Source organism: Aythya ferina (assembly GCF_964211825.1).
Source record: "Aythya ferina genome assembly, chromosome: Z".
Lineage (NCBI taxonomy): Eukaryota > Metazoa > Chordata > Aves > Anseriformes > Anatidae > Aythya > Aythya ferina.
The window spans coordinates 73,851,957-73,864,570 of record NC_140299.1 but is presented as its reverse complement, the minus strand read 5'-3'; the positions used below and the strand labels follow the sequence as shown (position 1 = coordinate 73,864,570).

Sequence of the window (12,614 nt, the reverse complement as noted above, 5' to 3'; positions counted from 1 at the left end):
CACTCTGTACACATACATACGTTGTGCGTATATATATACATTCATGTACACACATGTATACAAGGGTATATATATGTACATACACACAACATACTCTCTATATTTATACACTGTTAATAAGCATTGGTACATATCAGAGTTACTCCTTCCATTTAGCATAGAGACAACACCAGTTAGCAAAAATAAAAGGGAATGTCACTGCTTGAAAGGAGAGTTCTGCATTTGTTCTGAGAGTGAACAGGACGTTTTCTGTTAAGTTTAGTGCTGGCCACCCTTTAGAGGTTCCCTTTATTAACTTTCTTCAGGAGAGATAGTTTAGCTTACTTGAACAATCCGTGATGGATCTGGCACCGATGATGGTTGTTGTTCCATAAAAGGGGCAAGACAAGCAGTAGGACTTTCCTGGGTCTGGCTGATAGTAGTCTCTGGGACAAGGGTAGCAAGGTGTCAAACCTGTGCGAGAAAACTCTCCTGCAGGACACGGTACTGCAAGAGAAAGAGGACATTTTTCAGAGTGATCGCTTCTCCCATATTTTCTTTTCTTCCCTCACTATTCCTTTATAGACTTCAAATAGTAGGGTGAAACCTACTGGTAATTAACAACCCTAAAAGAAGCTGACTTAACTGTGCTATTAGGTGAAATGTGGTTCTCAAAGGACTACAAAAATATCTGGAAAGTATTTCTTTTTATTTTTTATGCTGCTGTGGAGACAACTTTCAAAAGTGACTTCCTTTTCTCTCTCACACCTTGTTTGTTTTATTTTTCTTGAAGAAGGAATAAGGACAAGACAAGCCTTTTTTGTACCATTAATCCATGCAGACTATTGCTTCTGTGGCTCTTTCTGAAAAAAAAGCTTTCCAAAGACAGTTGTGGACAATTTCTTCAAAAAGTAAATGACACAAACTGTGTCAAAATATGGAGATTTTGTACAGAAACTGTGGAAACTATTCCTGAAGTAACAGTGACATATATCCTGTCATTCCCTTTCTCTTCTGTAAGGAAAAAGTTTTTATTTATTTTCATATAATTATCTTTCAGTGAATTCACTTTATTCATCTTTAGATAAGAATCCATCTTGGGAATTAGAAGGAGGGCAATTCAAACAAACAGAGTATCAGGAAACAGCCTGAGATTTTGCTGGGAAATGCTGCTGATCCACATTTAAACAAAAGCTGACTTATATCTCAGGCTGATGAGTTGGATTACATTAGCTGATGTTCAAACAGCATTTTTTTTTTTAATTTTGTTTTAGAAATTTTACAGCCCCATTAGTTACACACCTCCACAAGCTGAGACATCTACTGCGCCTCTTTTTACTGTTGTTGTATCTTCTGGGCAAGAGATGCAGTTCCTGGATCCAAATGCTGGCTGATATGTGCCAAGTGGACATGTTTCACAGGTCTCAAGACCATTAGATGAATATGTGCCCTGCTTGCACTGAGCTGTAAAGTAGAATTCATAAAGACTAAGTGATGTCTAACAGGGAATATGGCTCCTAACCTCTGGAAATGATATTGAAATCACAGTACACATCACAGACTTTTTATACTTTTTATTTCTAGAGTTTCCTCTACTCTGAAGGGCTTCATGGTTACAAAGAGAAAACAAACAAACAGAAATTGCAGTAAGTTACTGTTAGTGTATTTGTGAATTACTAACTAACCACCTTCACACATGATTTATTACAACTCAGTTACTCATTTTTAATGAGCAAAATTAATGACAAAACAATAATCAGGTGACAAAACTCATAACTTATTTTTCAGAACAAATTGGTTGCAAAGAGTTAGGGGTGCCGAGATGCTTAATGCCAGAGCACTGTAGCGTGGGATGCAAAAATTTAATCTTCCATCACCATAGCATGAGGGGGGTTGGCAAAAACAAGAATGGCATCATCTTAAGTATACTAGTCCATGCAAAATGGGCTCATAATTTCACAGAAGAGAGAAAAAAATGAAACAAAACCTTAGAGGCCAGCTCTTCCTACACTTAAAACATCTGCCAGGGCATTCTGCATACTACATACGCTTTTTTTCATTACACATGCATCAGTGGGCTATTAGGACTGCTTTTCATTTCACAGTTTAATTTAATCCCAGCATTCCTGTAAAGAGGACCAGGCACTCAGAAGTGGCCTTCTGAAGAAGACAAAGTTCTCACCTTTGCATTCTGAGATGCTCCTGGAGTGTAGATACTCAGTATAGCTACCAGATGGACAACTTTTGCATTCCAGCTGCCCTTCCTCATCTTGATAGGATCCAGTCCAGCAGCTTTCACAGGCGTGATGCTCCAGGGAGTAATAGGTACCCAAAGGGCAGTTGACTGTAATGTTGTAAACACAAGGTTTCCCTCAGAATGCGCAATTATACATACTTGTCTTGCTCCTGGAGCTCCCATTTAATCAAATCCTGTTTATATGAAATGTGACTGTTCCTCAATAAATAGACTTGCATGTGGTGTCTGTCTGGAGCATCGTGAAGACTTCACTGTGTAACAGTGAAGAACAGAAACAGCATCCATTTCCCTATCTCCTCATCAACAAGACTAACAAGTAGGGTTAAAAGACTGCATATCAAGCACTATTTTCCTGAGTATCACCAACTGTGTGGATATGCCTGATTTCCCCATGGGAGTGGAATCCTGGGTACAAAAGCATTCTTTTTCCACAAGTCTTGGTTAGAAACATAAACATCCCCTGGAAGTCAAACTGCACAAAGCATCTTTGCAGTTTATTGTTCTGGGAGATCACAAGCATTGGACTGTGTCAAACCATTACCTTCTCAAGTATCCTCTAAAACCTTGCTTTACAAAAGGACTCTAAACACGTATAAAAAGCAAGTCCTCTGTCTTACCACACATTCTCCCCTTCAGTACAGAACCAGGCCTGCAGAAGAGGAAGGCCTTCTCCGTCTCCAGCGAGTTGCTGTCAGCTACAATGAGCTCGGATGCAAACTGAAAGGAATACATGGGTTCCTTATTGAGGGTCCTGTTCAGCCTGTTTGTTATGGTCTCCAGAGTTTTAAGAAGCCGTTGCTGGTTTTCCAGTTCCAGTGTATCATTCCTTTCATCAGGCAGTGGCACGCTAGCTGGGATTTAAACAGAGAACACAACAAGCACACACACTTTACAGTCAGCACTTCCATTGTACTCTGAAGTGTACTAAGAGTGCAGCATTCAAGCTTGCCAGTTCAAAGCGGAAAGCAGGCATGTACAAAATGGGGCTCTGAATGTCTCCGGAAAAAAGTCGTCTGCATCTCCAGCAGGCTTTGTGAACTGAAGTTGAAGTTTCTCTGTAAGTGTTAGAAACAAGAATTTTGAAAAAGAATTTACAAGAGAAGGAATATATTTTACTTCTCTTACCTGTGATGTTAAATATTAACTTGATTTTGTGGTCAGTCATTGGAACATTCAGTTTCTTATGTCTTTTGACTCGAGTAGGTGCTGCCTTTGCAGAAGCAGAGAGATGCTTGGATAGGTCTTCTTCCTGTACCGTGTCAATGAAATCATCATAGGAATAACCCAGCTGGTTTGCTGCTCCCCAGCCAGCAGCTCCTGCCAGGAGAAAATGTGGAAAATAAGTGCCTGTCATATTTATATGCATTTCTAAAGTACATCCCCAATAGAATGGGGCCTGTCTGAATCTCTAGACAATGTATGCTATCTTTGCCTCTGCACAAGTGCCTACTGTACCATGATTCCGACTAAAGAAAAAGTTTCACTCTTGATACCATAGAGATCCTGAAATCCATGTATTTACTCAGAGCCTTACAGAAATTCTGCTACAAAAGTTACAAAAGAAATTACTGATAAAAACAGCAATTCTCTTCCTCTCAGTCTCCTCACCTGCCAGCCACATCTTAAAGCATTCTTCATTGCTCAATCTCTCTTACTGCTCAATTACAGCTAGCATGCCCTTATCAGGATGTCTCCATTACATCTCTTTCTCACAACTCCTAAAAAAGTTGTACCATTGTCTGCCTTCTCAGAAAAGGCTGATAGCATCACCCTATGTGTTCTGTCACCCAAGACAGACATTTCCCGTTACACACAGTGGTTTAAGTTCACCCTCTGCATAATGTTCTTCATCTAGAACATGATTTCAACTATCTTGATCTGTAAGTAATTTGCTTATTCATGACTAGAATTAGAGGTACATAGTCTATTTCATTAATCTAGCTCTTTCTGAAAACACACAAAGGTATAAAAACATTTTGCCAATTACCAGGTAAATCATCTAGATTATGCTTAATATACAGTGAAAACTAAGGCAAGTTAATTCTATGTGATTACTCAATAACAGATCTTCTAAACTGTTGTCTCTTGACTGGAGGAGAGCTCTGCTCCCCAGCTTCCCCAGTGTAGAATCATGAGAAACATCAGAAAAACAGTATCAAAGTTATTCTGAAAAGAGACTGACTTGACCAGAAGAGAATAGGAGCCTATACCTCATTTCCATAATACTGTTTCCACCAAGTGACTTTACAAATTAGTTCTAGCTGTCGACAGCTTTTTCCCTGATGACAACTGCAAATTGAGCCCTGAGTTCCCTGCATCTGATTACAAACAAATGTCCTCTCAAACTGAGTGAAGCATGTCTAAAAGGTGAGAGTAAGCAGGAAGCTGTACCAGAGTAATCCCACTATGAATTTACAAAAAAGCCACAGTCCTGTAAAATACTGTATTCTGACGCTGATCTGCCAAAATGCCTCATGCTAAGATGACGTTAGCTCACTATCAGCTTTTAGCCTTTATGCTCTAAGTAGTCCCAAGGGACTCAGAAAAGCCAAGTGAAACACGGATGCTAACCTGTCTGAGATTGGAATGAAAATGACAACTTACTTGGCGAAAAGTAAAGTGGGAGCAAGGAGTAAGGCTGCTATGGCTTTCACACCAGCATACCTACAGTCATCCTGCAAAAAGCTACCCTTGCTTATGGGAAGTTATTTCACAGCTAACTTGCAAATTTATGCTTTGACTGTACACTCTGAGGGCTCTGTGTTGATTGGAACCAGCATGAAGGATGAAAAGGGTCCTCATTCTCTTAACAATCCCTAGAATCCCTGTTGTGTTTTTTTTTTTTTTTTTTTTTTTTTTTTTTTCTTGGTTTGAAACTGCTGTATATTTTAAACAAAGTTGCTTTCTTCCAGGCTAACCAAGCAAGGTTGTGGCATTCCGCATGTGCATGTATGTACATGCTTTTCTTCCTACCATGAGGCATCTCATTAAACTTTTCCTTCCCAGAAAAAAAAGTAAAGAAAGAATAGAAAGCAGTACTGCAAACAGAGAGCACATAATTCCATAAGAAAGTCTATTGCTAATCGCTTAATATTTTGAATGCTACAATTATTTTCATTAGATATTCCACACAACACACTGCAGTATTTCAGAACAAAATAAATTATACTGCATGAAGCCTGGATGGCTAACAACCTATGCAATGGGTAATTACCAATGGCAAATCCATTTTCGTAATCGTAATTGTATTCCAAGCAATGTTTCTGTGTCTGTTCTTCCAATCTGCAGTCAACATCATCAACATCATTACAGAACGATGGGACCTTCCAACATAAAGAATAATAATGTTAAAAAATAAAATCACATAGCTCATCCCCAACTTAAAGAAACTTTGTTACAATATAAAGCACTGGTCTTGCCCTTTCTCTGACACTACACATCTCCTTTCATGTCTCTTACAATACTGGCAAGGTCTGCTGAAACAAGTATGTTCTATTTATACAACCAGGAATTAAAATGTAAACTGGAGGCATACATTTTTTTTTTCTTTTTGGTAAAAGGTCTATTCTATAAGTGAAATTGTTGGAGCTGATGATCCTTGTGGGTCCCTTCCAACATGAGATACTCTATGATTCTATGATTGTCTATGTCCATGGTGTTAACCACTCTTGCATAGGTAACCCCAAAATCCAGCAGAAAGTTCAGGCATGTTTCTTCCTCTCAAAAATGGCATGTGCTCACAGGTTTGAAAACACCTACAGGTTTTCCAGCTAATGTAATTTGTAATTCTGTCAGGTTTGCAATAATGCCATCACTTTGCTTCTAGCTTTCAAACCTTATTTCTTCATACCCATCTCTCCTTGCCTGTGGGAAGGTACTCAATGTATATCTCCAAGAGATCTCAGAAGACAGAGAAAATCATCTGTGGAGGACAGTCCTTCAAATAGGATATAAAAGTAGTTGCTCAGGAAAACTGATGTAAGCTCTGGATGCCTGCATGTGATTTACTTAATTTCCTTTTCTTTCTTCCTGGTCTGGGAAACCAGTAGTTGCATACTGCACCACAAACTGAAGGCCATAACTCAAAAATGATTTCAGAACCTTGGAAAAGCTCATCCTGAAACATACTATAAAGTGAAGAAGCATTTCTGGTTAAGCAAACCATTCAGTGGTGAGAAATACGGCTGCCCATCACAGTGTTGAAGAGTTCTGCTGGTGGGAAGTTGCAGTAATTAAGGCCTACTCTTTCTAATTGCTGAGTTTTCACTGTGATATAGCTGGAAACCACAGCACAGAAAATTCACAATACTGGAGAGGTTTCTGTAGAGCTTCCTCTCTCCACAAAGGCAAGGGACATAAAATAAGAACAGATGAATACATTGTTCTTGATAAAATCTCTCTTGCTTTTTCCAGAATGATTTCAAGCAAGCTGGGCTCTAGTATGTGTTCTGGGATTGCTTTTTTTTTTTTTTTCTTCTTCTGTATATTGTTTTCCATTGGAAAGATGGCTCCTGCTAATTTTTCCCGCCTTTTAAAACTTAGCAAATTTTTCTACTGGAAGAGAACAAACCTGAGGTAAGGCAAGAGAGTAACAAATATTCAGGTCGAAGTGTATAAGATTATTGGAAGTTTCATTTAAGTTTTGAGCCTTTTGACCAGGGTTACTGCCATGAATTCTAAAGTTGCAGGAGGCTGCCCATTAGCTGGATGTGCTAATAATGCTTTTTAGTTAGTATCGAAGCTTTTAGCATACGGGCCTTGGCCTGCAAAAAAACTGTAACTGTCCAGTGTTGTTTTCTGGAACAATGCTATCATGCTAGGCCCAGACATCAGCTCCTTAGACCATAGCTCAAAGGCCTGCTGCTTCTGCTTTGCAGAGGGAGAATTGTAACGTTGAAGTGGAAAGCAAGAGACACTGCAGAGAAGAAACATGCTACCCCTTCAAATTCATCACTACGTAGTTCTTACTAATAAGAGTTAGAATTCAGAAACTAAAGTAAACCTGAGAAAATGATTTAAGTCACTAACACTTAAGTGCCCAGACTTGGGCACAAAATGTGGATTCTATCTATCTCTATACATTTATATCCATTTGTATTATCTAAATATATGCTATACATATTATGTACAAAATGAGGATATTTTATCATCACTTTCACAAACAACACTGAGGTTAGGGGACAGTTTAGTGGGTTTTTCAAAATGCACATGTTCTCTTTAGAATCCAGCTGAAAATCTATTGTGTATGAGGTCCATAGGCTACACAGACACTTCTATAAATTCTGTCCTAAATAACTTCAGATTGAAGACTAAACTGAGTTACATTAAAATGGCAGTGCATCCTCTTTATTTTTAAAGGAGACTCGTCATCTTCTGAAAAAGCACAGATTTCATTTCCAAGTTGCCACTATATTTTCCATGTTTGAAATTAGTTAGCTGGGAAAAGCAACAAGAAATTGTATTTTTTAATAAAAGTATGTAAAAGGAAGTAGTATTTACTAACCTACCATTTTACCAAGTGCACTCTGGAAGGCATCAGAAAAGCCATTTAGAAGACTGTTGTCATCACATCGTGTTGCTTTGTAGAGCATCTCAAAGGATTTGAACCCATGATTTGCAAAACGATTTACTGAAAAACGTTGCAGCAGATTTTTTATTGGTCAGCATAATAGTTTCAGAGGACTGGCTAAAACTGGAATATACTAAGCTAAGAAGCATTATCTTCAAATCAGCAACTCAAATTCACAGTATATATACATGAAAACATGACTGTTTCCCTAAAATATCATACACATCTCAGCCAATGCAGACAAATATGAAAATACACTAATTACCCCTTGACAGACATCAAATTTCCACAATGGCTTAATGGGAAAGCTGTAAGATATTAAAGGAAAATGGCATACTTTTTCTTAATGGAAATTTTCTTAAATTTAATTTTCCAGCATTTTCTTAATGGAAAAACTTGTGAGCTGTCAAAATCCTAAACTGCACTCTTATTTCTATAGAGAGAGAGAAAAAAAATATTGAAAGAACTATTACTAATGCTGCAAGGCTAAATATGAAGAAAGGAGCAAAGCTCCTAAGTGTCCACGTTATGCATCTCAGTTGATAAATAGCTATGAAACATAACTTCCATTTGCTCACAGCTGAAACACTGCTATTTGCTGGAACCAAAGAATCCATTCTGACTGAAGTGGATGCAATGTGATGCCAAGTCTAACTTCATATCTAGATCTCATATACTTATTTTTGGAATGTCACTGAAGCTGAGACAGTTCATAACTAAAGTTTTGTATGTGTTCCTCTCAAAGGATAGACATACAAGCTTCTGATTTGGTGGTAAGTATGCATGTAACTACAGCATGCACTGATTTTGCAAATACATTTGCACTGCTAATTTGCAAATACTGTTGAAATTCCTGTTGAAAAGGCACTGTTAGTGTTCACAGACAAACTATTGATAAGCCTTTTCTGCTTTGCCATCTTTGTTATCTTGTGCTTTCCAGGATACAAATCGACTATTTTTGTATTTTAGAAATCTTCTGAAGTAATAATACGTTTAGGGACTTCCATGCATTCATTTTCAATGCTTGTAACAATTTGGAAGCAGAGAAGATTAGTTATCATTATACAGCTTTATCATTATCATTATACATATCATTATATCATATTACAGTTGTAATTTCTAAAATATTTTCATTTACTTCAGCATTAAACACATTGCTTGATAAGATGCAGATTCATTTCACAAAACACAGGCTAAAAATAACAACAGTTAGACTTACAAGAGCAGTCAGGCCACTCTGGAGAATAAGGTGGCTTCCAGACACCATCCTCATATGCACAGTAGTAGTTTTCATTTGATCCTTCTGAAAAGCTGTAACCCTCTGCACAGTGCAAAGTGCAATTAACACCTTTTTCATCTGATGTGCATGTAAAATCTCCATTTGTGGGCTCAAAAGGAATTTCACAGGGAGAACCTATGAACAGTAAAAAGAAAACAAATAAAAAAAATACGAAGATGCTTATTGATGAATTTGGTGAATTAAATAAACACATGGAAAAACAGCATTTCCAAAAAGTTGCAGTTGAAGCCTGTGGTATTCATTACTTCCAAAAAAACCCGAATCAGACTACTACTAAATTATTCTCAAAATCTGTCTTTGAATTTGAAACCAGAAACGTGAAAAATAAAAAAAGAAAAAAATATTGTGATACATATGAGAAATTAAAAAAAACAACTCCATAATGCAAGACTCAAAATCACCTGTACTTCAAATTTGCACACTCAAGTACATACCCACTGAAGTAATAAAAAAAAAAATCTAAATTTGTACATGAACTGTCATATAATGAATTATAGTAAACTGTATTGCACCCTGAATTCTAAAACTGAGCACTGTCCATTCTCCACTGTTGCAACAACACACAGACTTATCAAAATCATCTCAGGATTGACTGACTACAAAACCTGTCATGGTTTTGGCTGGGACAGAGTTATTTTCTTCATAAAGGTTCACATGATATTGTGGTTTGGATATTTGATGAAAATACTGGTGATAGCACACTGATGTTTAGTTGTTGCAGAGCAGTGCTTACAGAGCTTTGCCCAAGGCCTTTCGAGCTCCTTGTGTTGTACCACCAGGAGGAGGCTGGGGGTGCACAAGGAGCTGGGAAGGGACACAGCCAGGATACTTCCTGCACTTTCACTTTTCCAATACTTTCCTCCATCCCACCTGGGGAGAGCGAGCAAGTGGCTGAGTGGCATTTAGCTGCCCACTGGGTTAAACCAAATCAAATCTCAGTTCTAACCTATGTTAAGTCCAAATTTGAATGAGATTGTGAACATCTGAAAACATCTTAGGAGCACAGAGACCACAAAAAGTCTGGTGTGGTGCAGACTTGAAATAATACCAGTTCTACAAACTGGCTTGTCCTTGCTAAGAGTTACAAAAGCAAATCTGCAAGTAGCACATCCATTTGCAATTTACCTTTTGTAAAGCTATAACCAAAAGTCCAGTCTACATGATTTTAGATACTCTCTTCAATACCATTTGTTTATACAGATGTTCAACTGAGACATAAGCACCAGAGGGCAGAGAGAGAGTACAGTTTTCATTCTTTATCTGCCAAATTGAGTTCTAAAGAAGAACGTAAACTGTGGGGAAAAGCTGTCTGTGCAAGCAACACAAACATGTAAGTATATATATAGATAAAGACAGTTTCTAAAACCTAAAGCATGTTCTAGTGTCTGCTACAGTATTTGTAGGTGATTAGAAAAATATTTCCATATCTTTTTCCTTTTTAAGTACGGATTTCAAGTTAGGCTTCAGTAACACCTATTAATTCATTTCACACTGTATTTGTCACTTCTGGATCCATTACCAGAAGTTTTACTGCTTTAATTAATACTAATTTCATCGCTTTTACACCTAATTTGACCTTATAGGGCTAAATTCACTGCTTGCTGCTTAGGTAATTTATTCACAGGTACTAACTGATATCCTAACTGCTTTCAAGTTACTCCCACAGAAACTAGGAATACCCAAAAGAAAACTGGAGACTGAATGAAGGTTGGAGTTGACTTGCATTGTTTATGATATTCAGTTACAACAAAGCCATACACTTTTGCTGGTCTGAGAATACCAAGCTGTAGTACCACATCATGACTAATGCGTTATTGAACTGTGCCAGCAGGCAGAAGACAACAAACCTTTGATGACAATGTGAATCTCACATGTCCTGTTATTGCCAGAGGAATCCACGGCTGTGTACTGTACTGTTGTCTCTCCTATTGGAAAGAGATCTCCAGGTGCGTGACTCCTAGCAATAGTCAGTGGAGCACCTAGAAGAGTTAAAAGACAACTTAGAATATCGGTGAGCTAAACATGGTTGCTCACACTCAACCTCAACAAATGGAGAAAGAAATGGTAGCAGGTCTTCTCTTCCAAATGATGTGCTCTTAAAAATAAATAATAATAATAAAATCACAAACTCCAAGAGTGAGCAGATTGAAACTCTCTACAATTTTACAGTTGTGTGCGTTTTTTGGGTGCACTATCTCACCTGAATTGTCTGAAAATTGTGGTTCTTCCCATGTTGCTGGGTACTCCTTCTCTACTGCCTGTATGGGTGGTGGAGATCTGCATCTGTCAATTACAGGAGGTTCTGCATCTACAGAATTTGAAGGGACAGCATGACATTAGCTCACTGAACTGCAGCCACACTCAAGTGAAATGTATAATCAGAAGTCATGTAAAAAGCAGTTTTAAGTTTGCATCAGAAGACACAATAAAGTTAGGTGTGCACCTGTGAGTAACTGCTACATCTCATAGACACTAAGGGAATGGCACAGCAGTAATACAATACAATTTCTTTGGCTGAAGTCATGGTTTCTGCATTCTGTTTGCTTTCTACATAGCAAACTTTGTTTAACAGGACTGTGGAATAACAAAACTGTCTGGCAAAAATACTTGAACTATGATTTGCATCAGCAGTGTGCAGGAACCATGGAAATTCTTAGAGTCTTTCAAGAAGAAGAAAAAAGAAGACGTATATGATAAAGGCAGTAAGCAGCAGCACAAAAAAAACATTTCATATATCAGTATAAGGAATAATCTTAACATTCACACGAACAACAGAACAAAAAACAACCCAAACTGAACGTGTGGGAGCAATGACTGCATGCTATGTGAACTGTGGCCCAAGATCAGCAATGCATTTATGGAGATGGCATTATTTCTGGATTTATCCAGGTACACAGAAAGGCCGTGGTGATCCACCATCTTTTTCTGCACAGAATGAGAAGGTTTCAACCATGACAGACTCTTCCCCAACAGTTTTTAACAGCACTTACCAATAACCTTGACACTGAATGTACAGCTTGCCTCATTGCCTGACTTATCAACTGCTGTGTAAGTAATGGCAACTTCGCCAATCGGGAGGAGATACGGTGGTATGAAAGCTGGGGTAACGTGCACTGACACCTTTTATAGGAAGACACTTGTTACTTAAAAAGAACACAACAACAACAACAAACAAAACAGGCCAGTATTCATAACACTCATATGTTACAAGAAATGGGCACAAAATGGTATCCTTTAATGTTGACCCTGCTCTTGCATAATGCTAATAGCCTCTTCAAGTAATGAGAGTGGACTTTGCAAGAGAGTGCCTTTCTTCCCTTCCCAAGACTACCTTCCTTATAGCAACTTTACTCAGTCAGGATTTGGACCCTGATCTGCTGAAGTTTGCAGCACTGTGCAGTAAGACAGTCTGAGACAGGCTCCTGTCTGCCTCCTTACGCTGCACACGAACTGTGTCAGCTCAGAACCTGCTTTGTCTGCACTTCACGTTTCCAGCAGCAAGGGCAGCA

At 38.2% G+C, this 12,614-nt stretch overlaps 1 protein-coding gene across 2 annotated transcripts in view; it reads right to left on the bottom strand.

Moving 5' to 3' along the window:
- SVEP1 (sushi, von Willebrand factor type A, EGF and pentraxin domain containing 1) overlaps positions 1–12,614 on the bottom strand; it is a 124,122-nt gene that overhangs the window by 55,105 nt on the left and 56,403 nt on the right. For both annotated transcript variants that reach the window (XM_084503922.1, XM_084503923.1), the window contains exons 9-19: positions 12,096–12,225; positions 11,306–11,413; positions 10,953–11,084; positions 9,025–9,219; positions 7,744–7,865; positions 5,451–5,559; positions 3,362–3,553; positions 2,854–3,087; positions 2,162–2,323; positions 1,282–1,443; positions 325–486 (exon numbers count right to left, since the gene is read on the bottom strand). In XM_084503922.1, the coding sequence (XP_084360048.1) occupies positions 325–486; positions 1,282–1,443; positions 2,162–2,323; positions 2,854–3,087; positions 3,362–3,553; positions 5,451–5,559; positions 7,744–7,865; positions 9,025–9,219; positions 10,953–11,084; positions 11,306–11,413; positions 12,096–12,225 (1,708 nt within the window). The remainder of the gene's footprint in view (positions 1–324; positions 487–1,281; positions 1,444–2,161; positions 2,324–2,853; positions 3,088–3,361; positions 3,554–5,450; positions 5,560–7,743; positions 7,866–9,024; positions 9,220–10,952; positions 11,085–11,305; positions 11,414–12,095; positions 12,226–12,614) is intronic.